This window comes from Stigmatopora argus, chromosome 13 (assembly GCF_051989625.1).
Source record: "Stigmatopora argus isolate UIUO_Sarg chromosome 13, RoL_Sarg_1.0, whole genome shotgun sequence".
NCBI lineage: Eukaryota > Metazoa > Chordata > Actinopteri > Syngnathiformes > Syngnathidae > Stigmatopora > Stigmatopora argus.
The window spans coordinates 14,535,567-14,561,942 of record NC_135399.1 but is presented as its reverse complement, the minus strand read 5'-3'; the positions used below and the strand labels follow the sequence as shown (position 1 = coordinate 14,561,942).

The following is a 26,376-nucleotide window of genomic DNA, read 5'->3' as shown; positions in this document are numbered from 1 at the left end:
TCAGTTGTAGATATCAACCCAAACCAGAACTGTGACATTAAGCTTTTAATTGACAATTTCTTTTTTTAAATGGTAACAAAAAAATCTGCACCGTTCACAAGTACACGGTGTCTTTACTTGGCTAGTCGCCCAGGAGGACACATGCTTGATTAGTAAGCACTTCTTTACAGCGATTGGTGGCTGAGACTCTCACAACCGCCATGAAGACTGTGCTCGATTTTGTAAACGTTGTAGTGCAATGACAAGCTAGAGTGGGGAGCTCCTCCCCAAAAAGCTCATCCAACTTCGGTTAAAGTAATTAGTGGATTTTTTTTCTGTTTAAATTGAAACGCGTTCATTAGCTTTCCGCAAATCGGTAGCTGGGCTATATGTGGAAGATGCAGATTAAGTCAGCACTTGAGAATGTTTTGGCAGTAAAACCGTTGCCTTCGCTCAGGTGGATTTGCCTGATTAGGACTCTTTGGAGAGGGTGATGATGGTGAAGCGGACCTCCTGCGGGTCACGGGCCATAAATGTCTTGCAGACCTCCGAAGCGTCCTGCAAGGAATAAGAAACACATGGTTTTGGTTTACAATCCCTTGTCCAATAACCACCTGTCATTTTTATTTTTTTATCCATCTAGTCTAACCTCCAAGAGACTATCTTCTGTTGTTTTCCCATGGAGAATGGGGAAGGGTTTACGGCCATCTGAGGGAGAAGAAAACATATTGGATTCCATTGCGAATAAAAACTGAATTAAATATGGAATAAGATGCTCTACCCTGAAATTAAGTTACCTAATTCATACAACTGCCCTCCCACGTTCACAAAAGCTATAAAATGAAGGTTGACTTTCTCGTCGGAGCTTGGTGCCTGCAAAAATAAAAATAAATAACCACAAAAAAAACTTCATTCTTTTCAATAAAATTCAAGTCATGCCTAAACAAAGAACATACTTCAGTCTGTCCCTCCTGTGCACTGGATTCGTGCATGACGCGTATACTCTGAAAATAAACACAAAGGAGTTCTTGTTGGCTGAGGGTATTTACAAAACTTGGCACTATCCAATCTGTGTCTTTTGGAGTACCTCATCTTTCTCCAGCAAGGCGCCTCTTTCTTGCGGACTCATTTTACAGGTGAGTTCAACAAATTTCTTCATAGCGGAGTTAGGTTCTAAAGAAAAAGCAAAAAAACAAAAACATTTTAGGACAGGGAGCATGGTGGAATTTTAAGTCAGGAGTTTGGGATAAAAGCAGTAGCAGTGCTGAAAGAGGTGTCAGTCAATTTGTCAATTTCAACAGGATTTGACAAGTTACATTATTATGTTGCCACCTGTGCTGAAGATTTGCTCTCCACACACACACACAAGTTGTCATCAACAGAGAGCCAGATCAGGCTCGCGAGCATTACATTTTGACCCCTGTCAAGGCAATTTAACGATCTTTCGACTTCATGAGATCGTCAACATGCTGTCGATCTCAATGACCAAATATCGTCACATCGCACGCTCCTAGTTAGAACACAAAAAATCATTTGACAACAGACTGCTTTAAAGTTATCTTAAATCTCCTCCAATCCCCTTTTACAGGGCCTATGTGTGAAAACAGCTAATGACTACTTATTATCAAAGCAGCTAGTTGACGCGACGACTACTCACCAAATTCCAGGTGTGCCAAATTGTTGGCCACCGCGTGAATTAGTCCTATCGTGCCACACGCGTTGCCAATAGTTTGCTTCATGAAGTAGACGTCTGTGGACACTACTTGACCTTGAAGCTTCAGCCTCTCTTCTTCTTGTTGCTTGAAGGTTTCATACTGTATGTTAGGCACAAAAACAGGGATGAATCACACACGTTTAGAAAAGTTGAGGATAGTGTATTGCGATAGTGAGGCCAGTGTATTAACTGTGGAGGCCTAAGTCTAAATGTGTGAGTATTATGTACCTTTTCTGTAATTGGGAAAAGTAGTAGAACAGCACAAACGGGTCTTGGCACCATGCTGAGTGCAACGGGATCCAATCCATACACATCTCCGAACTGCCAGCTTAGTTTCATGCCTAAAGAGCTGACGAACTAGGCACAACATTTCACGTTTTCACTTATATGGCGTCAATCAATGGTTTCTTGCAAATTTCAGCAAATCACCAAACGCAACATTGCTGTTACGGCCTTACTGTATATACCAGTCACTTTTAATCGAGTTGATTTTCACAAATTAATTTATTTCAGGCAACTCACCTTCGTCATGACCTGAAAGGACAAAAACAAACATACGTAAGATACAATTGCTTGTTTGCAGGGTTAGAATACCTTTAGCTTTGCTATGGTTGAGCTAACGTTAGTTAGCTAGTTTGGCACATGTTTGTTTTCTTGTGAGGCAAACGTGCCTAAAAATATAGGGAATACAATAGCACTGGTACGTACTTCAGGATTGGCTTCCAGAGGCAACCAGCGTGGTGAGCTCATCTTTAAAATAAATGTTTGTTAGTTTTCGAGCAAGAGCGAAGGAACTTGATTTTTCTTGGAGATTTTGACAGCTGGGCTCCTCTTCCGCGTCGGCAAAACTCACTTACCATTTAAAGGGAAGAGCAGGGGGGTAAGATTCCGTGACAAATAACCCGCATTTACACATTTAGCCATATATCATAATTTATTTACTATTTTAAATCAATTTTAAGGATAAAATATTTTCATAATTGTCTCCTATGGGAGAATAATTCGTCATTTTCTACCTTGTGAAAGATACACACCCCCACAAATGAAACATTCCAAAAATAAGGGCGGGATTTTCGAGGCAGTTTTACTTTTGGTTTCGCATATTGATAACGTGCCGTGCAATTATGAATTGACTTAAATTATGAAAATATTCTCAAATCAAAAGAGCTTAGAAAACCCTGATGAATGATCTTGCCTCACCAGTAAGGTTTAGTTGTGTGTTTAGTTTAGCCTGCAAACGCCAGACAGGGGCGCCATTGTTGTCATATTGAAGCTGACAAAGATGTTATACACGGAGAGATCATTGTTGTATAACTTCGATCTTTGAAAAACAGTATTATAGTATGCAGCAATATTTGGATACATCCAGGAAAAGTAAGTTTACATTAAGTGGTTTACAAAATCCGAATTAAAAGCATAATTTTATCTCTATATACAAGACGGAAGCTGTTTACGCTGGGTACTCTAGAGATCTCACTTCGAGAACGTTTCCGGCTAAAACGAAACACTGACGATGCTAGCAACAGAAGACCTTTGTGGTGGGTTGAATATTTTAATGTATCTATGCCTTGCTAATGTTTTTTTGTGAAATGACATATATCGTGAAATGTTTTTAATCCAACTGAGATCAGCCTTGTTTTTGTACATTTAGCCATTTGGTGCACCTAGCAGCTACAGTAGGGTAACTTGCTAGCTATGTAGCTGCAACAGTGGTATTTTGATGTTCCATAAGCAATACCTGTGTAACATTATTATTATTGCTTTTCAGGAACTGACAGTGTTGTAGACAACATTTGCATGCTCAACCCAGACCTGTTGATACAACCAGTGAGTACATATGTCATGTCAAATATTCCTATAATATTTAAAGAAATCAGTAGTCAATACATTTTATGCAGGATGTTGTTCTTAAAAATCTTAATCTATTTTATAATCCCCAGTGTCAGCACATCCTGAGTTATCTGCGAGGATACTCAAAAGGAGTAGATTCATCTGAAATTTACAATGTGAGCAAGGAATCTGAATTAATACTTTACCTACTTTTTGGGACATATTATTTTGTATTTTTGTGTTATGTCCAGATGTTTCAGAGAGCTGGAATCACACTTGACCACAAATCTTTAGACGGCATCGTCAGATTCCTCTTGTTAACATTCAGGTATTTTTCGCAGCTGTGGCAAAAATCAATTTATTAGAATAAAAGAAAAAAATACTTACTAATACTCAAATACTCTTACTCCGATTATCTGACGTGAGCCAACATTCAATTTTATGTCCCTTCGCTATCTGATCTGAACTGTTCCTTTTCTAAAACGAACTCCAGGGACAGGTAATTCAATATGTAACAAAGCATAATGATACTTGTTTTATTTTTTTGGCAGGTCTGCCGGAAAGAACAAAGTGTCTGCTGATGATCTCGTGTCAAGGCTCCAAAAAGGAAGCAACAAATGGTCCAAAGAGTCACTCCAGGTTAAATTTCTCTTCATTATCCTTTCAAAAAATTTCAAAACAACTTTGACTGGAGGTCTGGCAGTCAATGAGTCTTGAGTTTATACTTAAAACCAAATAAATACCTGATTCCGGATCACGTGACGGGATCTTGGACATCCTTAAAAATACAAATGCAACATAATTCAATTTTGAATTCCTTACTTTAGATTCTTCACAGTTTGTGGAGTGACAATGGGGAGTCAGTGCAAGTCCATCAGGCTGCCCAGGACTTGCTCAGCATCGGCCAGGTAATCGCAACACATTGAAGCAACTGCTTTGTGCATTTTACCAAAAAACAACTTGTGAAGTTGCTTGTTTTCATTCTTTTTTTTTAGATTGTGGACATGCAGTGGAAGCTGAGCATGGCGGTGAGCTCTAATACCTGCCGCTCCCTCAACTCACCCTTCGTGACCATTCTACTGAAGATCGCTGAGCCCTCGGGTCAGATCCGCCAGAATGCTTTCGAGATGACCGTCCCGCAGTTTCAGGTACGCACATTCACTATCCTGTATTTGCTATGATAATATAACTTAACCTTTATCCTCACAGAACTTTCACAAGCAGATGAAGGAGGTGGCGGCTGTCATGGAGACTGTTTAAGGCGCGTGCCAATCTTTACTGTCTACAAAATTCATTTACCATTCCGTCGCTGTCTGGAGTATTTCATTTGTATACATTGTTTGGGTATGATTTCAACACAATGTCGTGGTAATATAATAAGTGAACACCAACATTGTCTCAGTTCATCAATCACAACTTTATTATTGTTTTTGTGTATTTTCTTTCTGTAACAATAAAAAAACTCAACTATTTAATGCCTTCTGGTAACTGTTCATTCTAACACTAATATGGAGGAACAGCGACATGTTATGAGACTCTAGCAGAGGTCAGAGAAGCCAAAGAGGCGCCACACTGGGCACCCGGAGTATCCTCAAACTGTTTTTCTTGTTACACGATTCACATGTAGCATAGATTAACTGTGCAGGTATCCCACTCTAGTGTTCTCTGCAAAGACTCAGGCCAATAAATGTGGGATCTTTTATTATGGCAATATTTACAGAAGCTAAAAAGGGTAGTGATTTTTGGTTAACTCCAGTGCTCCCATGTCTCCACTGATAAGGTTGCAGCTGCTATTTTTAGGGCGGCGCCTGGGCTTCGTGACACGTGTTGGTGAGCAGATTGTCATTGTTAAAATGGGTCATTTTGAAATTGAAGGACAGTTAGGTCCTGCCTCCAAATGATATTTCAAATAATCCATGCACAAACTCTTGTGTAAATTGAGTGTCCTGATACAAAATACTTAAAAAGTAAATTATGAATGACTAAATGTTGAAGATTCCTGCCTGTGCTTTTTTCACTTTTATTTTTTTACAGTAACCCCTAACATGACAGAGTTGAACTTACTCATTTACACTCATCTTTACTTTATGATATTTCAACAGCCCATTTATGGATCAGCGTCCATATCATCTTCAATTTGGGAATATAATGGTTAGCAATGACAAAATATATTTATGCATACACAAAATGATAAATATATATAATGTGTGTGTGTTCATGCAAAACAAAATACTGATATTATGCATTTTTCTACCTTGATTTCAATATCATAGAACGGCACCATTTAAGGCACTGGTTCCGCCAAGTGTTAAAGTGCAACAATATGTAGACTGAACTCAAACATCTTGTGCGAGCCACATTCAATGATATTTTCATTATTTGCTGCGGGCCAATGTAAAATGGGCAGCCGACCTCGGTAGTTTGTATTATCTTACATTGTTGATCTACATTATCTTAACGACTGGGAGTGTATGCGCGCCTCCATTAGCCGAAAATGCGGAAGTGTGCATGGCGTGGGACACCCCACGCACGCACGCCACGGGTCTTTGCTTGGAAAAGCTCCCCCAGCTTTGTCTCTGTCTCCGCGCTGTCACGTTTCTCCACACGGAAGGCCCAGCCCTGAAACCCGCACATGTGCTCGAATGGGAGGATCGTCGAGGCGCATGGGCCGCTCCGCCTTCCATCTGTGAGACGCTGCGTGGAAGGACAGCGAGACGCCAGGCCACACGCACACGGCCCCCCAAACACCGATTCCAAGCTCTTTTAAGGGAAGTCGGCATGCGTTCGTGGCCGCTTCGGTTCGAGTCCAGACACGGTGCGGGGAGTCTGACGAGCCCCTGGGAGAAAGTAAGCGCAGTCTTGTGTTTACACTGGCGCAATCCCGAGCCACGTTTCTAGCTTGCGAGATCGGAACGGACGAAAACAAGAGCCGGAGGAGGACAGGAAACTCGTATCGATGCGCTTTTGTGTGAGCATTTCAGTCCGTGACAACAATCAGCCTTCTGGGAGCGCCTTATAATTTCCCCCTTTTTTGGGAGCACAAAAAGTTATCAATGTCACAGCCGGCCACCACCGAGACCCCCACGGGTGACTCGGACGGCTGCCCCATGCCGGACAAGAGGTTTCCCCTCACCTACGTGGGCTGGTCGGTGCTGGATCGCCGCACCACGCTGCCGATGCTGCCGTGGCTGGTGGCCGAGATCCGGCGGAGGAGCGAGAGGGGCGACTGTGGCCCCGCCATGCAGCCTCGGGAGGTACACTTGGTGCTTCACTGCTCCTTCCTCCGCTGCGTGCCTTGCTCCTCTTCCTCATCCACCTCCAGCAACAACTACTCGGTGTTCATCTTCGAGCACAAGGCGCAGCACATCTCGCGTTTCATGCACAACAGCAACGACCTCACCTACTTTGCCTACCTGCTGCGGGCCCACCCTGACAACCCCGAAGCCGAGATGTCCTGTCACGTGTTCAAAGCCAGCGACCCCAACCAGGTATACTGTGCAGCCACATAGAACCCCTCAATTCAAAATCAACATCACAGAGCAGGGTCCAAAAAAGACAGTGTTAGTATTAGGGATGTCCCAATACTTCCGATCGATCCGATTTTTCTCATGATACGTTTTGTCAATTCGATCCTTTGCCCATAGTTTTAGACCAGTAAAAATAATGCAAAATGTGTATAATGCAACTGCTAAATGGCGAATCACTTTGTTTGAATTAAAGTCAAAAATGCTTTTTTGATGATATTACACAATAATCTGTTACTGTCAACAGCGGACATGCCTATTGTTTTGATTTACAATATCTGAAAAACACAATGCATAATGCTGAATACACGACTGGTTCAGATCCGATCTTGGGACCAAATCCGATACTTCTAAAGTAGTTGTATCAGATACTAAGTAAGATTTTTGGGTGCTATTAATCAAACTTTTGAGCAAATATGTCAGCTGTGTGGGACTACTTCGGTCTAACAACTAATACTAAGAGAGCATTGTGAGATTGTAAGTAAAAATATATATTTTGTCAAATTTTAGCATCGTTTTTTTTCTGGTTATCTGATAGCACAATGATGAACAAGAACAGGATTAACTTTCCCTCAAATCCAGTGTGCAAGCTCCGTCATCTGGTGCCCTAAATACTTAACACCAAGACACATTTTAGACAAATCCAATAATCTACTATATATTATAAGGCATGCATGTAAGCATGTCACTTGTCATATAATTTTGACTTCTGTAAAAATACAGGAAAAAAATTGCATTCAAAAATGCCCTAATTTTGAGGGATTTTTTTTTTATAATGAGGGTGAATGGACATCTACCTAGTATGTATTTATCATGCTGTAGCATTACTTTGACTATAGTATGCAAGTATATAAACTAAAAGTATTTTAAGCATTAAATTAGACATAAATTCTGTCTTTGATGATAATGTTCAACAAGATTTTTTTTTTCATGTTGCAACACGAAGCATCAGGTTCCTGCTTCACCTTGGAACCAGAGAAAGAAAGATCAAGTCTGCACGTTTTGTTCTCCACTCGACTTTTCTGCGATCTATCATGTTTCCTTTGGAATGCGTGCAAGTTTGTAAAAGCAACACACCCGTGGCAGATTTAAGACTCGGGCACTTTCGAGGAGTTTGACTCCCACCTATCATATGCTAGTGTTGCTCGATGTACTTGACTCCTACTTATTACGCAATAGAAACCGGTTTGGCTGACATTGACTGGGTGGACCACTTGGAATGCATTTCTCATTCTACAAAATGCTTTTCACATGTCAAAGGTTTAAATCAGGGGTGTCAAACTCAGTTTGGTTCGCAGGCCACAGTTCATTTGCCCCCAGGCTGCATGTTTGACAACCCTGGTTTAAATGATCGCTTTTCTGTTCATGGTGCAGCACTTCTTATTGCACTCGCCTAATTAATTTAGGAGTGACATGCACAATTCCCTCCCGTAATTATCCTTAAACGTCGCGCGAGAGAACGTCAGTGGAAAGACTTGCATTACAAAGCGCCTTGTATAAAGATGAATAAATATCACGCCAGTCATGGAGCCTAATGTTTAACCGGAGGGTAATCTTAACACAATATAATCACAAGATGTGCTTATGCCTCGCTAGACGAGTCGGCGGCTTGTTAGACTTGAAAGACAACGTTGTGCAAGGGTTAGTTGTTGTAATATGAAGTCCTTATGGTCTTTACAGAACTATTACCAGTTTTTTTGGTTACAAAAACTTTTTACAGGCAAAGCAACATATTTCTACGAATTCAAGACAGACACAAGTGCATTGTTCTATTACCAGACCAGTTGCAACTTGACACCACGTCGTTTACACTGAAGACCCCGTGCATGTGCATCACTGCCTCCTTTCCCACTTGGAACTGATCCACAGTGGTGGTTGAAATTGGGATAGGCTCATACTCATAAAGATACAAAAATAACACTTGGTCGAACGTAAACATTCACCACGGTTATTGCATGCTACAGCAAGTGATTTTAAAGACAGTATTCTGGACACAAATCCATCCGAGCTGCTTTGTCCACGCCCACAAAAAAATCTCCAAACAGAAGATGTCACACTCAGAATGAGCTGCAGATGTTTGCACTCTGGTAGCATGCTTTCTTTCTTTTTGTGCATGAGCGTTCTGTCACTCTGTTAACATTTACTAACTGGCACAGCACTAGAAAGCTTAAATGTGATCATCCCATCTGGTTGTGATGTCACAACCAAAATTGATGGGAGGGTTGGTGTTCCCTAGTGCAATGGGTGCAATAACTGTGAAATGGTCAAACATAGTTTCTGTGACTTTGCATAATAACTATCTCCAAAAAACTATATATAAGTAGTAGTCAATGTTTTGGAAGAATGAGCTAGAGTAGAAGTTTTTGCACGCTGTTTACAGGAACTGTTTTATAGGCTATTGTCTTGCACGAGGTCAGATATTAACAGTATCAAAAATAAAAGCCCTATTGTTGCTTTATTGGCTAAAATGTCATTCTCCTCAAGAGTCCTCTCACAGATTCAGTTTTGACTTGTTCATGCACGCAAGTCATTAAACTTTAGTATTTTTCACTTCTACCACACCAGTCGCAACAAACCCGGCAGAACAGGAACTGTCTCGGCGTCCCTCAAACACTGATTTGTGTCGGCCTGTTGTGACTTTAGTCTCAGGCTTGGTCTTCATTTTCAAGGCTGTTAATTATCTCTTATCTGATGCCCTTTTTAGCTTTGGATTATGAAGCGTGGTACCACGAGGTCCAAAAAACAAAACAAAAAAAACCAGGAAACCTTGATAAGCCAGTTTACTGGATTTGCTCCTTGATGCGCCATTTCTCCCAAAAGCATTGAATTCAAAATGAAAGATTTATTATTTGTTTCCCCTTATCCACGTCACCCCTCTTTTGTTATGGTTGCATACTCACGATCCATTGTTTTTTTCTTCCCGAAAGGTGTCTGAGGTGATCAGCAGTATACGCCAAATGTCTAAATCGGCCCTCAAGGAAGACACCAAACCAAAACAGGAAGCTGACGAAGCCTTCTACAATTCTCAGAAGTTTGAAGTGCTCTATTGTGGCAAGGTGAGGAGGACCAGCTGCAAAACAATGATCCATTATGCCATTTTTTTTTGTTTGACCACATGAACGCGCATGATCCCCGCAGGTGACGGTGGGTCATAAAAAAGCTCCGTCCACCCTCATCGACGACTGCATCGAGAAGTTTCGTCAACATGAGGTCAAGCGAAAGCGTCTACTCAATGGCCAGCGAGGGTCTATGGACAAGATCCCTGTTGAGTTCACCATTGGTAGTGGAGGAGATCCGCTCTCCTCTGTTTTGAATGAGAAGAATGAGGACGTTGAAGCTCTTGGAGAGGACGTGACTGGTGAGAAATGTCGTAGCCACCTAACAGTTGAGGATGAGCATTATGTAAAATTTATGAATGAATACCACACACCCACCCAAGCAAGGTTTGGGAACCTTTTTGTCCGAGCGACCCATAAACAATTCATATTTTTAAACGCCATTCTTTGAGAGTCATACTCAGAATTTAAAAGCAAAAATAAATGTGTGTCCATGTGCAAGGGACTCTAATGAAAAGAAGTTTATTATGATGTTGTAGCCTACCCCAACTTGATGTCGAAAATGTTCACTGAATCCGCAGCGGAATCCGGCATGTCCATCAGCGGCAGTCAGAGTAGCCTGAGAGGAGCGTACCCCGAGTGCATCCTCGAAGATTCGGGTTTTACGGAACCCCAGGAGTTCCGCACACGCTGCAGCAGCCTGGCGGGAAGTTTGCAAAGAAAACCTGTAGAAGGTGCCGTGTTGGACCCAGTACGACGCAGACACGCCAGCGCTCCCAACAACGTCCAACCGTCTGATTCGGACAAAAACAGAACCATGCTTTTCCAGGTAAAATAGCTAAGTTGCTTTAGTTTGAGTCAAATGAAACTAATCCATGTAAAAAGGAACTTGACGGAAATGTTAGCATGCACGATGCACACTCAGGCTTGCATAATGTGGTGCTATTTTTTTTAATTCTTCAGATTTTAATGACAAAAGCACTAGAATAGAATTTAATATATCCGAAATAAAAACAATTGAACTGTCCAGCTATAATTTTCAATTCAGGACCAAGTTTTGGACTTTGTTAGAAATGAAGTGGTGCTGTCTTGACAGTCTCGTATCTAAATATAGTACCTGCTGTGCTGAAAAAGTTTCCTGCAAATGACTTTTACGGTCATTTGGCAGGGAGTAGTAGTGCACAGCCTAGTTGTGTTGCAACTCCTCATGACTGCAGCCAAAACAAGTTGCTTCTTACTGGCTGCTCCTGTTTTTCTCACCTCTTTTTTTTCCCTTTTAAATACAAAAATCAACGTGAGGCAACTGCTGTCCCTCAAGTCACATTTCTAATTATAGCGAGCCGCTCAATATGTGAACAGAGCAACAGACTGACATTGATTTTCAGCATGTGCCACTGGAATCTAGCCTACTTGTATTTTGGGACCTTAGTAATGCCGTTTAGTCGTTTTTAACAGTGTGACTTAGTCTTTTTATTATGATTTACAGGTTGGGCGTTTTGAGGTCAACCTTATAAGTCCAGACAGCAAAACAGTGGTGCTGGAAAAAAACTTTAAAGACATTTCATCTTGTTGTCAGGTTGGTTTGTTTTGTGTGCAAATGTAACATTTGGACAAAAACAAAAACAGAAAGATTCAATCTTGAAAAATGTCTTCAATCTTGTGCTGTTTAACAGGCTATCAAGCAAACAGACCATTTTGGATTCATTTGTCGTGACCATTCAGAATCCGGTCCCAGCCAGTACATGTGTTTTGTTTTCCAATGTGCCAGCGAGTCTCTGGTGAGTATCTGGAGTGAGATCATTCGTGGGGGATGTTTTTTTAGGTTAGTTATCGTCTCACAACCTTAAATGCGTATAAAGGTGGATGAGGTGATGCTAACCCTGAAGCAGGCCTTCAGTACAGCGGCCTCCTTGCAAAGCAGTAAGACTCTGGTCCAGTTATGTGAGGCCTGCCCCATGCACGACCTACATAAGCTCTGCGAACGCATCGAAGGTGCAGTAAGAAGCTCTTTACCTTTTTGTTACTGTACATTAATATATAAATTTATGGATCCAAGGGCCGAATTTTTTGCAATATAAGGCGCAACTTCAATTCTCTCAAAAGCCATCAGTGCGCCTTAGTATGGATAAAACACAATCCCTTACTACTACTACTACTACTACTACTACGTCTACCACCAAAACCACTTCTACTACTTCATTTGATAATCCATTGCGCCTTACATATGCAACTAATTTAAAAATAGACCATCCATTGAAGTTGCCCCTTAGACTCCGGTGCACCTTATAGTGCGGAAAATACGGTAATCGATTGATATGTCTTACATCATTCAATAAGTTTGGTTCATTGAGTGACTGGCTGATAAAAATAAAAATTTAGGAGAGGTAAAACAAAGAAACAAGTTTAAAATTGCACTTTCAAATGCCTTACACTAGTGTAGATTACAACCAATCACAAATATATATATAAATAAAATGAACTCCATTTTTGCAGGCCTCTACCCACCCAGAGCTAAACTTGCAATCCAGAAATATCTCTCCCAGCTGGCAGACAATGAACAAGTGGAAATTTTCGAGCGAGTTCAGGTCAGGCTCGGCTCCTCTCAACACGTGTTAGCAGTTTTGACTGAGAGAGTTACTGTAAAGAGTGCATCTTTCCTTCCAATGGTTCAAATCTACAGCGACTGAAGCCCAGTTCTGACCAAGAAGAGAATGAACTGGTCATTTTGCATCTCAGGCAGCTGTGCGAAAGCAAGCAGAAGACACACCTCCACATTGGGGAGACCCCTCAGGTATTGTCAAGAGAATCTAATTTAGTAGATGTTTGTTAGAGGGGCTCGGGAGAGAATAATCATTTCCTTCTTGTTCTTTTTTTTTTATAGCAAAGCGCAAATAATTCTGCGGGCGATGGTGCAACCACGGGCAGCCGATTCAAATTGGATATCCTCAAGAACAAGGCTCGCTCGTCCCTCACCAGCTCGCTGGAGAACATCTTGGCTCGGGTAGGTCCTCTCGGTTGCCTTCTTTGTTGTGTCATTGAAGGATTTAGATTGACCCATATCTTTATGCAGGGTAATATCTCAGTCACAACATCCAGGCTGCTCCGAGGATCCATTGCCATCTGTTATTTTGTCTCAGAGCCCTTATAAAAGGCCTGTACAACCGGCAACATGAGGACATTTAACATTTAACTCATGCTCAAACATCAAATAATCAATATTTTCTCAGTCATCCCATCATCCATTTTTAACATTTATTCTCTCAGTAGAGTCACTGACAAGAAACCATACTTTATTACTTTACCAGATGTTTGCGCACATGAACATAAAAAAGAGTCACAGTTTTGGTCAAAGAACGCATTCATTGTGTTGGTTTATTTAGAGCCATTGATAATATCTTTTTTATATACTAGTCATTTTGAATTGAATTGTGCCATCATGCATTTATCAAAGTTTTGCATTTCCCCTTAATTTCCCTGATGAAGCAATTGTCTTAAAATGTCGTATTAATTCTTACTGTTTATATTTTTTAGGGTGCCAGTCGGATGCGAGGCCGTTTGGGCAGCATGGGAAGCATGAGCAGCTTTGACAAAGTAAGTTTCCTTTAAGACTCCTCGAGGATGGATTCTGGGAACTGTCACCCCTCCTTTTTTTAGCCCGCTTTCTGCGGAAAATCTTTGATAAACGATGCAATCGTAACTGCCGCTGGCTTGAATTCACGTGGGTCAGTCATAGCGCCGCTCGCTCACGTGTTTCAGAGGCAGCCAGCAGGCATTTATGCGCTGGTGTCACTGTCATGCAGAATGTTGAATGAGAGTACGATGCAGTCCCTCTGACTGTCTCAGAGACGGACAGCTTGAAATATTCAACACAAACAAACATGGTGGCATCACATCAGAGCCATTTTTTTGCTTTTTTTCTGGCCGTATTTCACAAATGCCACAAGCTGAAACAGATACACAGCATTGCCCCAATTTTTTCAAATTATAAAAGAGAGGTTTGGGGTCCACTGGTCCAGACCAGGGTTTCCCAACTAGTGTACACCAGTGTCGAAATCGCTATGTATAAATGTTACTGATTATTTTCTTTTTTCTCTTTTCTGTTATTGATTTTTTTAAAATGCTGAAACAATAGTACCTCGACAACAGGAACTCCCAAATAAGGACATTTTTGCTGGGTCATTAGTTTTACTTTTGCTGCTGCCAGCTCCCCCATTAGACAATAGTGGGACATGTGGTGCTTGACCTTGTGCCTATGAGCCTGTCAGTCACAATAAAGTGCACATTGTGCTGACGCTTAATATTTGGTGGCATCCATACGTGGGAAAAGGAAGAACATGATACTGCTTTAGTTAAACATGTCATCGCCGTGAGGTCGGCTGGGGGGCTGCACTTGTAAAGTCACGTGACACGGCTGATTAGAATACAATAGATGTGGGAGTTGCACAAATATGTGTGGAAGTGAAGAGCACGAGTGGACACAAATGAGTGTCTCCTTGATTGTTTGTTGGCGAGGTAAGTAATGAATATAATGTTGGAAATGTGTTTTTTTAGTTAAGTTGTTTAAGCAAATTGTGCTCAGATCAGGTATGTGTAATAGCTACTGAATTTCTGTCGAGAACTGGGGCACACAAATGTTATTGTTTTTCCAAAAATGACTTTGCTAGATGTTTTCAAAACAGCACCTCTTAAAGACGTAATCTGATTGAGAATGTTTATTTTTAGGGGCTGCTGGTTAACTTGGTCAACTTTAGAATATAAGTGGGAAAAGTTGCTTACTTGTCTATTTACCTCCGGAGATAAAACCCCACTAATCAAAGCCGATGCAAATTTGCAGCAGTTTACTCTAAAATATGAGTGTGAACACCCGCTTTAAACAGGGGTATTGTCACTGACTACTTTTTTTCCTGAAAAAGGTCCATATTCTGTATTCATCAAAGTACCGTAGTTTATTTTCTGAAATCCTTGATGACTGTTAGATCACTTATTTGAGGAACCGTTACTGAACACAACATTTGAAACATCTGTTTATTCTATATATAATACTTGTGCGGCATCTTCACCAGCAGGATGAAGAATCCACAGGTGTTTCCCCACCGGCATCCCCGCCTCCGTTTCCGGACGATGACCCCGGAGAGGGGCAGCAGTTCCGAAGGCGCGCACACACCTTCAGCCACCCGCCCGTGAAGAAGCGCATCTCGTTCGAGGGCCAGACGGGCAAGCAGGCACCTTTGCGCAGACAACAGTCAGCAACCTCGGAAGCTCTGCAAAGCAGGTAGCATGATGACTTTAGTCTCTTAAACACTATTTATCCACAAACGCATACAAATCCAGACTAATCCTGTATAAATACTGAATATCCACTGCCGTTTGCAGTCATAAATTTCCTCAAGTACTTGACAAACAGCTATATAAATAAACTACAAATTGTGATCTCATAAGATTTTAGGAGTACCTGGAAACATTTCCTGTAAAAAGTACAGTGCAGTACTCATTAAGGTTTTCTATTAAGTGAGGGAAATCCATCAGGTCGAGATGCACACCTGCTGGGAACCCCTCAGTTACCGTTCCTTCCTCTCCAGTTTGTTTTTTCGTGCTTAGTTTTAAAGCATTGTTGGAATTGGTTTGCACCAACACTTTTTGGTTATTACAGCTTAAGTTATTGTATATTTTTGGGGGAAATACATTTACAATGAAAACTTCATTTTATATGTCCAATTAATGAAAACAAGTGCATTTACCTTAACTGAATTAGGCACCTTCATATAACAATAAATATTACTCTATAACACAAAGCACGGGTCTTAGAATGACAGTGCCTATACTCTTGTTTGCCGTGTTTTCGGGGCAGTGCTGCTTTTTAGGCAGGTGCAGTAGAGCTTCGTAGCAGTTGGAGACACAACGGCTAGCGCTGGCTTCAGCCGATAACAATTTTAACTGGCAGTCATAGATGGCTTTAAGAGATGCACTTTCCCCTGATGAATCATATAAACATGATACAACTTGGCAACAGTTTATATTTGAAATTGTATAGCCTTTTTCCCCCGTGGAAACTATGAAAAGAGAGTTTGAAGTCTTTTAATCAGGACCAAATGATTATTTTTTCACAAAATTCTCCTAATTGTTTGCAAAATTAATATCAATTCACACAAGCAAACTCCATTTAAATAATGTTTTGTGTTTTCTTAGTAAAGCACAATCAATGTAGTTACCATTTGAAGATCTTCACCAAAAATATTTAACGCGTGCCTTATTGGTCTCTATTTGTAGCAGTTTCTTCTCTACCTCCATCCCTCTCCCCCAAAACAATGACATCACCCATTTCCGAGCATCCGCCCCTTCTCTTGGCCTTCAAAAGTGTGTAACGTGTTTGTTTTTTCCATGTGCGGGGGGTCCCGCAGTCCCGCGGCCGCTTCGAGAACGCGCAGTTTATCGGAGAGCCAGTCCTTCAACCCCCCCTCCTCCTTCTCGGCTCCCACTTTCCTGAAGAGCATTTACCAGGGCTCGCTGGGTTCCCTGAGCTCACTGACGGACAGTGGGAGTATCAAGAGGTGACGGGATGATGATTTTTTTTTTTTTTTTTTTGACGCCGTCATTTCAAATTGAATGTGCTGGCTGTCCAAAACCTTTCAACGCCCAGGTTTTATTCTTTTTAGTCTTTTCCTGCCTATCAGCAGTCAGAGCTTTTCTCGCATCTACTACTTTCCAAACGTCCCCGTTTGCTGCATACACTCTTTACGTTTCTTTCCGAAGTCGCAGGGGACGCCGTTTTGCCCGCATGCGAATGTCTAGCGCTACTTTGCATGGCTAAAGTGAAAATGGCTAATAAAAGCTGGCGCTAGGAGAGGTCCATCTTCCAAGTGGGAGGAAGGCCAAGTAGAGCCTGGTTTTCTGCTGTGGAAAATAAAGGTCAATGTTTACATATTTAATGGGATTTGTTGGAGCACGCCCTTGTGAAATGTCATTTTCACACCGTGACGATCATCCTTGGATATTACATTGAATAAATCATGATTTTTATTCCCCTCATCTATTCTATGATACCTTTAGGACCGCAATGATAAGTCAAAAATTTCCCAATATGTCTGAACATAGTTAACATACTTCTTGAAAATAATATATATAGTATAAATTTTGTGAAATATTATTAATTATCAATAGGCAAAACGGGTGCCAAAAATTTCCTGGTGTCACAACAATGAACATCATGAGCTCCAATTCGCCTAAAGCTATAAAAACACTAATCAGTTTTGATGTGTATGGCAGTTTTATTGATGCTACAGCATATTTTTAAAATGATTTACTATACATATATTGAAATTTATAATCATTTTCTCTCTGATTCAATTGTACTTAACAAATCAATATATTGATGAATTGTCAACATAGTATTGATTTCAACAAAAATTTCGTCTGACTTTTCTACCTGTGGCTGCTTGCTTCATTAACATATCTGATGGCTGCCACATATGTTTTTAGATGTTCATAACTCGGCTTCATCGTATTAACCTCTGTAGTGTATACTGTATCCGGTCTTGACTGCGTAAGGTGCCTCCATTTACTTCTGCCGGTGTAACATGACACTAAATTCATGCCTGTTTGTTTGCACTGTGTAGCTGGAATGGCGAAGGCAGAAAGAGGACGCTGTCAGGTTGCAGCAACGACTCGGTGAGTGGAGTGCCCCCAAGTCCACGCAAGGTTTCGTGGAGACAAAAGATCTTCCTGAGGGTCGCCTCGCCCATGGGGAAGAGCTCCATGCAACATTCAGGTATTGCGATTTCACAACAAAACGGGAACATATGGGGAACTAAGCCATAAAATTGGGTTACATGACAAACTAGTTGTAATTTAGGAGGGGAAAACCAAATAAAGTTAGCATATTATGAGAATGTAGTTGTTAAATTGATGATGGACCTTTAAAAATCAACAGGAAAAAAATAATGGAATGGCACAAAAAACATACACATACAGATCATATATAAGAATGAAATCATAATACAAGTAAACAAGCAACAAAATTGGATTATAGTACTAAAATTATTTGCGATATGATGTAACAGGTGTTGATGTGGGCCGGTTATTTAGAGCTCAATCATTCTTTTCTTTTCAAATATAATGAGAATCAAGTAGACAGGTCATCATGAAATGGTGTTCAATGTTAATAAATGAAATGGAAAAGTGCAGTTCTGGAAACCCAGTAGCAAATTCAGTATAACAATCAAAATGGAAAATAGATTCAATTGGTATTTTTTTTGTCATCAATACTTTTAGAGCAGTCAGATGCCAGGGAGCTGTTGCCCCTCTCCCCTCGCGGTCCACATTCGAGCGCGGACCCTCTAAGCGGAGGAGGGGATCGGCCTAAGAGGACTGCGGCAGACTATCGAGCGCTGTGGAAAACTGCCGTACGCCAACAAATCTTGCTCCTGCGTATGGAGAAGGAAAACCAGAGGCTGGAGGGTGAGTCTATTATATTTGGTTTTGTCTTTGGATATAACCTGGTTAGGATTAGATTTTACTGAATGAACTTTGAGCTTTTCTATTTCATTTCCTCATTCAGCCATCACAGTTAGTCAGGATACGCTTTGATGAACAGACATGCATCCGTGAGAAAATAAACCTTGCCCAGCCACTATATGACAAAATTCATTATTATTATTGCAAATGTGTGCGTGAATATCTTTCTCCTGTGAATATAAGACACCAATACATCTTTCTTTGTTTTTGACACCAACGCTGTGAATATCATTTCAATAGAAGGTAAGCGACATCAGCAGAGTTCTCAACGACAGATGATTTATTTTTTATATTTTTGCATGGCTTTGGGTTTTACTGTCGTTTTTTTTTCTGTTCTATCATCCAGCAAGGTTTTTGTCTTCTTTTATGGTTGGTCTCAAGTCTTGAAGCGTAACAGATGATGGTGCTGTGATCAGTTATTGTGGCTTTTGTTGACTTGAGGGGGGCTTCAGGTGTGAAAGTAGTGGAACCTGTTCAGCTCAAGGACGTCCAATTGTCAGAATTTTCATGTTATTTTTTTGCTTGTACTCAAAGAACATAATGGGTACGACCATGATCCCATCCACTATAAAATCTCCCGCATCATAAACTGCCCAGGCAAGTATAATAAAAGTCGCATATATGAGTAACAAAAAATACAGTTGTACTAAATGATGAGTTTTAATTAAAAAAATAGCTATAGCACTAGGAAATGTGGGTGAAATTCTGACTTTGGACGTTCCACTTTATTAGCAGGCATTCGGTCATTGTCTCCCCAATTCTTTATTTCTGGTGAAAACAAAGGGCTAAGTGTATAATGTGGTCAGTCAGCCACGTTACAAGTCAGTCTGAATCAAAGCAAAAGCCTTTATATTGCGTGCAATATTTTTTTTTCCCCTCAGCGAGTCGCGATGAGCTGCACATCCGCAAAATGAAGCTGAACTACCAGGAAGTGGGCCCCGAATCCCAAGAGGCGCAGGTGTTGTGGGAGAAAAAACTGACGGCGCCGGGCAGGACCACGGTGCGGCAGGATCCGGAGGCTCTCTACCGAGCACTCTGCCAAGGTGAGTTATTAAAAAACTTGAGAAAAAAACAGACCCACTATAAATGTTTTTTTAACTCAACATAATAAACAATAAGGCTTCAACATAGGCACTTAATGGTGTGCATATTAACTTGAATTCCCATTCCACATGAAATTCTTTGTGCAGGTGTTCCTAAAAGTCGTCGCGGGGAGGTGTGGTTGCTGCTCAGTCATCAGCACCGCTTGTGTCGGAGACGACCACCGCGCCAGCCGGCCGCCGACACGCCCTATAGGGATCTGTTGAAGCAGCTCACGGCGCAGCAGCACGCCATTCTGGTGGATTTAGGTAGGCCGCCACCGCCATTGGCGCCGCTCCTAACAGAGGAAAGCTAAGAGACTAATAACGAGTGTCACGTCGCAGGCCGGACCTTCCCCAACCTCGAGTATTTCTCCACACAGCTGGGTGCTGGACAGCTTTCCCTTTACAACCTGCTTAAAGCTTACTCTCTGCTGGACACGGAGGTATTCATAAATTCGCCATATTTTCCAGACTATAAGCCACACTTTTTTCATAGTTTGACTAGGCCTGCAACCTATGTGTCATAATATGTGAATGCTATGTTTGTGTGGCCAGGTGGGCTACTGCCAGGGTGTCAGCTTCGTGGCTGGCGTGTTGTTGCTGCACATGAGCGAGGAGCAAGCCTTCGACATGCTCAAGTTCCTCATGTACGACCTCAGCGTTAGACGCCAGTACAAGCCCGACATGGTTTCTCTGCAGGTCTGTGCACCAAAACGTTCACATTTACTATCAGGGGGAATCACAAAACTAACATAAACCAAACTGCGACTGCTCTGCGCACATTTATTTTTCAACAACAAATATATATTTCTATAAAAACGTACATCGATTAAACTCCCTCCATACACACCTCTCTCTTTCCCCTCCCTCCCACTGGACTGCAAACCTCGGTTCACCTTTTTAAGTGCGACCACACCTTCGAGCAGCTCGTTTGCTCACTGGTTTAAACATCAGCTGACATTGGCGGTGGCTATGAAAACATCAGCAGGTATGCTAATGTTTAACACCGCTACACTTTCACGCTAACGTGGATGAGGACACAATCCACGCGTGGGACGGTAAAGGGCATTTTCCAGATATTTTGGGCACGTCATTACGCGCCCAGAGCGAGAATGGCGCGTGCCCCGGCAAGCCTCCCTTGCCGGGATCCGTCGGCGACTACAATAGCGTGCATTGTTCCCTTTAAGCTGGCCTTTTCAAGTCCAAATATTGTTTATTTTTTCTGCCGTGGCATGTTTTCTGATGTGTGTTGTGTTTAGATCCAGATGTACCAGCTCTCCAGACTGCTGCACGACTACCACCGCGACTTGTACAATCACCTGGAGGAGTACGAAATCTGCCCGAGCCTGTATGCTGCGCCGTGGTTCCTCACGCTATTCGCTTCACAGTTTCCCCTCGGCTTTGTCTCCCGCATTTTTGGTAGGTTCTTTTCATTAATAATCCACTTTTCGCTTCATAATGTTGTTTAAAGTGGGACTATCAGGTCAAGGCGTGCTTGACTGAACTCACCGAGGCACATTTTGTTAACAATGACAACATGGTAGGAAAGAGTCTGGTTTTTGTTACAACCAAACCTACAGGGATATCTAGTAAAAACCATGTTTTTAGAAGAGAATGACTTTTTTCCTCACTTGGGCCAACTTGTGTCTCTATAAACAGATAAATTTAACATGTATACCCCTATGAGTCCAAATGCATCTAATTTGATACATGAATTTTGACCAATGCGATTTTTATTTTCCTAATGAAAACTGAGCTTTCAATAATGATACACAATTATATTTGAACATGTGTATTATTTTTCTGTTGAGGGACATTTAAGGTTAAAGATACAAATGACTAAATGAATGAAAAGGCATAGCTGATTTTGTACTTCTTTCACCCAAAACTTTTTTAAAAACCTAATTCTGTGCTTTTTCCTTGGTTCAGACTTCCTATTCATCCAGGGCTCGGAAGTCATCTTCAAAGTTGCCCTGTGCCTCCTAAGCAGCCATCAGGGGGAGATAGTAGAGTGCGATAGCTTCGAAAGTATTGTGGACTACTTGAAAACCACGCTTCCCAACCTGAGTCAGGCTCAGATGGAACAGACCATTGCCAAGGTGAGGACACTCTATGTATATTTAACACTGTCACATTTCACTTAGCATTGTTAACCTGTAGGATTTAAAAAATAAATACATTAAATAATATATCGCTCCCTCTTACAATGTGGTCTCATCTTTGCATGGCAGCCTATTCAAGCCCTAAAACCTGAAGGTGACAAGTCCAACATACATTTTATTAAAAACATGCTATACTAAATTCCTGGCTGATGCCCTTGAATGTACCGTTGAGTGTCTGACAATGTATTGCATCTCTGGTTGCCAGGTGACAGAGATGGACATCTCCAAGCAGCTGCACACGTACGAGGTGGAGTACCACGTACTGCAGGATGAGGTGGCCGAAGGCGGCCCGGCGCCGGATGACACGGAGCGCCTGGAAAAGATGGAAAAGACAAACGTGCAGCTCAAGAAACAAAACATGGAGCTGCTGGAGAAACTTCAGGTAAACAATTCCAGATGCCCCAGATTAGAATTGGGCTCCATCACGCACGCTATTGTTCGTTGGCTACCAATGGCGCCCAATTCAATTTGACGGGGAGTGCTGGCATCGATCGGGTGGTTAGTGAAACATGAACTCTGAATGCCAGCCTTTACAATTGAAATGGGTTTGATCTCTATAACTGTCAATGGCAGTGAAAGTGCTATAAACAACAAAATAATTGAGCTGTCATTCAAAAGATGCTTCTACAAGTATAAATATAAACATATAGTATGTGTGTATATATATATATATATATATATATATATATATATATATATATATATGTGTATATATATATATATATGTGTATATATATATATGTGTATATATATATATATGTGTATATATATATATATATATATATGTGTATATATATATATGTGTATATGTTTATATTTATACTTGTAAAACAAGTTTTGGAGAACAAAGAGAAAATGTCCATTGACAATATAAAAGGAAGGAAAATCACAATCAAGGGAGCTCAATTCATCACATTGCTTTATTTCCTATATAAATTAAAATAACCCAGAGGTATATTGCAAAAAAAATACATATACTGTATTTATATTCACTCTTGTGAAAAAAAAAGTTTTCAGAACAAAGAAAGGTTCAAAGTCAAGAAAATCACAATCAAGAGGGCTCAATTCATCACTTGGGCCTATTTTTGTTTATTGATGAAAACCAAATATTTAACCAGTTTGTGGAAATAGTCGTTCAGGCGTAGTGTCTAAGAATTGCTGCAGATGGCAGTGTAAGAAAATGTAACAAAACCGTACGGCCACCCAGATTTTAAGACCAGCAAAAAATAATGCAAAAAAAATGTCACCACAAAAGAACAAATCGTATTTGTACTAAAGTGAGCCCTCCTCAAGAATAGCTCTGTATTCGATCTTGTGACCAAATTCGACTTCAAAAATAGCAAAATCGGGCGCCGAAACTGAGACTCAGACCGGGACATCACTGGGGTCCAGTCCAGTTTGGGATACATATGAAAGTGACGTAAAATTTCAGTCACGTTATCCTACTGTTATGTTTTAACCAGGCGGCCCGGCAAAAAATCCAAACCCTGGAAACTAACGTGGAGAACTTCCTGTCCCGCGAAAGCAAAATGAAGCACATGATTCGCACGCTGGAGCAGGAAAGGGCTGCGCAGCAGAAGACTATCGAGCGCATGCGCTCTTGCCTGCCGCCTGACGCCTTCGCCAGCGTGGAGATGACCCACATCAAGTCGGCGGCGCCGCCTGACACCAAAACCAAAACTGCTGCCAAAAGGCCTTAATTTCATAGAGCTCCATTTACGCTAGTTGCTACACTACTTTTTTGTTGGGATTGTTGGGACACTAAGTGGAAAATAATAGGTCTTTTAAAAACACAAAATGTGGACAAAGGGTGTGCCTAACCAGCGGCTCCGGAGCCCAATGCGGCTCTCTAAATTCTCGCTTACGGCTTTGTTTTTTTTACCGTGTACTGTAATTCAACATTTTCAAATTAGAAGCCATTTTATTCCCGCATAACTGCCAACAGATGGGAGCAATGCACCATTTTAGATGAGATATTTTCTTCAGTTTGAGAGTCAGCCTGAGAGGATTCTGGGAAAAAAAAGTTACATTTGGATAAATTACGGATCTTTCCAAGATAACAAAAATGTTATATCATTTTTTTTCTTGGGGATAGAAGAGATTTCTTTCTTTCATTGGGTAGAATGGGTGTACATACTGTATAGTCCTTGGACACAATATCAGTACGTTAGGAACAATCTTTCAAACGGCGCTTAAACGTCTGTAAATCAGGTCTGAAAATGGATGGTAGCGATAGAGGCAACTGAACAAAAGCAGGTTTTTAGCATTGTACTGCACATTTTTCGTCCAAAATGTATGGGACATCAGTACGTCTTATTTTGTAATATATTTTGCAAAAAAATGCATTCGTCCATTTAGACTTGTCAATGCCATATACGATTGTTGTTCTGATTGAATTTAGACCGCAAAAAAGCATACCATGTGATGTGAACGTCAAGGTTTGAACGTGTGTAGGACTGTAGACGGGTCCACTGTTAACTATTTGTAGCTCCCGTTTTGACAAGCCATTGTACTACAGTACCAAATTTTTGGACCCTAAGCCGCACTGTAGTACAAGTCACAGTAGCCAAAGAATACACCGTAAAAGGGAAAAAATAAATAGAACTCAAACTGGATTATAAATTGCATTTTTCTGTTAAGTGATCACAAACAAAGAACAAACACGATACGTTAAATAGTACAATAGGGAAGAACAGACAAAATAGGCATTTGTTAATAAAACAAACCATTTTTAAAAATAATTATAGCCCAAAAAAACACAACATATCAAGACATCTAAGTCGAATGCGCTACAGAACTATAAAAAAGTGTGATTTATAGTCCAGAAAATGCAGTACTGTATAATAATGTACCTGTATGTAGCATTGACAGGTGTGCAAAATCAAGAAGCACAACATTCATTCATCTCTTTTTGAGTGGATTTTGTTGTTGTTGGAACCCTCTTGAATCTTGTGAAATGATTTTGCTTTTTAATATCACTTGAAGATTTTGTCATGGTTGAATGTATTCTTCGTCCGAAAAGATTTTCAAGGGGGTTTCCGGTAAAGCGACTTGAACTTTCAGTGTCTTGTCCTCTTAAGGAGGAAGCGTGAATTTCAAAAAGTCAGACAGGATGCGAGGTCGTCTGCCTCGCCGGTTTCCTGTGTGACTGACCGCAGTGTTGCCTCTGCGACAAAACTCCGTCGAACAAAACCATTTGAAATGAATGTGCTCTTTTGCTGCTTTTATTGAACCAAAACTTCTCTCATTCTGTTCCTATTAAGAAGGGCGTAATAACACTCAATTGCTTGCAATTCCATCAGTTGTGCGCAGGTGATCGTCAACGTCTTGACACAATTTTTCGATGGCCGAGAAGTGTCATCCAAAAAAACAACAAACAACAACTTGAATGCAAATCCAACGCAAACCCCAATTGCCCACAACATAAATTCAAATAGCCACAACGCAAACGCAAAAAGGACTAAAACTCCTGCTCCCGCTTATTCAAGAACAATTCTACTCAATGCACGTAGATAAACCACCCCACCATACACACTTTTGTACTGTAGGGGGTGGTATATGCCTAATAGTTCCTTGTAATCGGCAATTAATCATAACACAGAACTGCAACACATTCAACAAGATTAAAAATTGATATATTTAATAGGAACTGATCTCCCTGCCCAGTGTGTTATAGACATTTGCTCATTAATTGATACTTTGATACAAGTTGTGTTTGTACTGCAGTTACCAGACAGGAGTTGGAGTCCTAATGTTTTATTCCAGGTCTGCGTTTGTGTTGCGGCTATTTGGATTTGTGTTGTGGGCACATGCGATTCGTGTTGCGGCTATTTGCGTTTGTGTTTTGGCCAATTTGCATTGGTGCTTTAATGAATTTGCCTTGTCTTTGTAAAGCATTTGGACTACATACATAATTCGCCTGACACTTCTCGGCCACCGCATGATAGTCAAAGATTAAAAATGCGACTTGTCTACGATAAGTAGAAGGTGCTTATGTTACTTTCAACTATTTCGCTGTCAAAAGAAGTGCAATGTTTTTAAGGACTTTTTGTATAGCAGTAATAACATAAATGAAACCTTTTTTTATTTTCCAATTATACTTTGATTCTTATTTTAAAACTGTTTTCTTTAAAAAAAAAAGCGAGCAGACGGTTTAAATAAGACATTAAAACTCAGACGTCTGTCTCATTTATTACCAATGACTTGAGAATAATTGGTAATTTATTAAAAGGAGAAAACAATTTTCCAGGTAAGACTGTTCTTGTACTGCAACCTTTCTTAAGACTATGACGGTGGAAAAACATGACATCATGTACTGCCGACATTATGCTGTAGCAAGATATAATAAGATTAACTTTTTTCTCAATGTTTTTTTTCAATGGAGATTTAAAAACTTGGCCTTTGGCATTTTTGCCTTCATAAATGTTTTATCAGTATTGTTAACGGGCTTTTCTCTTAAAAAGAGACAATTTAGTTGCCTGAAGCCAATAAAGGTGTTGTTGTGTTATAGTTTGTTGT

At 40.8% G+C, this 26,376-nt stretch overlaps 3 protein-coding genes across 6 annotated transcripts; 2 read left to right on the top strand and 1 right to left on the bottom strand.

Annotated features, from left to right (window-relative positions):
* Nucleotides 1-30: 30 nt before the first annotated feature.
* On the bottom strand, nucleotides 31-2,549 carry uchl3 (ubiquitin carboxyl-terminal esterase L3 (ubiquitin thiolesterase)). 2 transcript variants are annotated; one of them, XM_077616643.1, is made up of 8 exons: nucleotides 2,390-2,549; nucleotides 1,922-2,050; nucleotides 1,637-1,793; nucleotides 1,067-1,152; nucleotides 936-983; nucleotides 777-852; nucleotides 629-687; nucleotides 31-537 (listed from the first exon to the last, which is right to left on the bottom strand). In XM_077616643.1, exons 1-8 carry the CDS (start codon nucleotides 2,441-2,443, stop codon nucleotides 451-453), a joined length of 696 nt encoding a protein of 231 aa, XP_077472769.1. In that variant the 5' UTR covers nucleotides 2,444-2,549; the 3' UTR covers nucleotides 31-450. The 2 variants fall into 2 exon arrangements, with proteins under 2 accessions (XP_077472769.1, XP_077472768.1); XM_077616642.1 differs by lacking the exon at nucleotides 2,390-2,549 and adding an exon at nucleotides 2,216-2,249.
* A 207-nt stretch (nucleotides 2,550-2,756) lies between these two features.
* commd6 (COMM domain containing 6) lies at nucleotides 2,757-4,998 on the top strand. Its single transcript, XM_077616644.1, has 9 exons — nucleotides 2,757-3,067; nucleotides 3,133-3,231; nucleotides 3,462-3,520; nucleotides 3,634-3,699; nucleotides 3,775-3,851; nucleotides 4,075-4,162; nucleotides 4,351-4,431; nucleotides 4,519-4,671; nucleotides 4,733-4,998. Exons 2-9 carry the CDS (start codon nucleotides 3,207-3,209, stop codon nucleotides 4,781-4,783), a joined length of 600 nt encoding a protein of 199 aa, XP_077472770.1. The 5' UTR covers nucleotides 2,757-3,067; nucleotides 3,133-3,206; the 3' UTR covers nucleotides 4,784-4,998.
* Nucleotides 4,999-5,870: 872 nt separating this feature from the next.
* Nucleotides 5,871-24,852, top strand: tbc1d4 (TBC1 domain family, member 4). Of its 3 annotated transcripts, none has more exons than XM_077616640.1 (23): nucleotides 5,871-7,011; nucleotides 9,975-10,103; nucleotides 10,186-10,405; nucleotides 10,685-10,932; nucleotides 11,590-11,679; nucleotides 11,777-11,881; nucleotides 11,963-12,095; nucleotides 12,597-12,688; nucleotides 12,784-12,894; nucleotides 12,985-13,104; nucleotides 13,635-13,694; nucleotides 15,170-15,375; nucleotides 16,502-16,651; nucleotides 17,717-17,868; nucleotides 18,372-18,557; nucleotides 19,496-19,657; nucleotides 19,805-19,963; nucleotides 20,039-20,139; nucleotides 20,252-20,395; nucleotides 20,956-21,115; nucleotides 21,626-21,795; nucleotides 22,064-22,240; nucleotides 23,322-24,852. In XM_077616640.1, the coding sequence occupies exons 1-23, from the start codon at nucleotides 6,577-6,579 to the stop codon at nucleotides 23,556-23,558; spliced, it is 3,747 nt and encodes a 1,248-aa protein (XP_077472766.1). In that variant the 5' UTR covers nucleotides 5,871-6,576; the 3' UTR covers nucleotides 23,559-24,852. The 3 variants fall into 3 exon arrangements, with proteins under 3 accessions (XP_077472766.1, XP_077472765.1, XP_077472767.1); XM_077616639.1 differs by having other exon boundaries at nucleotides 5,874-7,011; nucleotides 15,167-15,375; XM_077616641.1 differs by lacking the exon at nucleotides 16,502-16,651 and having other exon boundaries at nucleotides 5,878-7,011; nucleotides 15,167-15,375.
* Nucleotides 24,853-26,376: the final 1,524 nt, after the last annotated feature.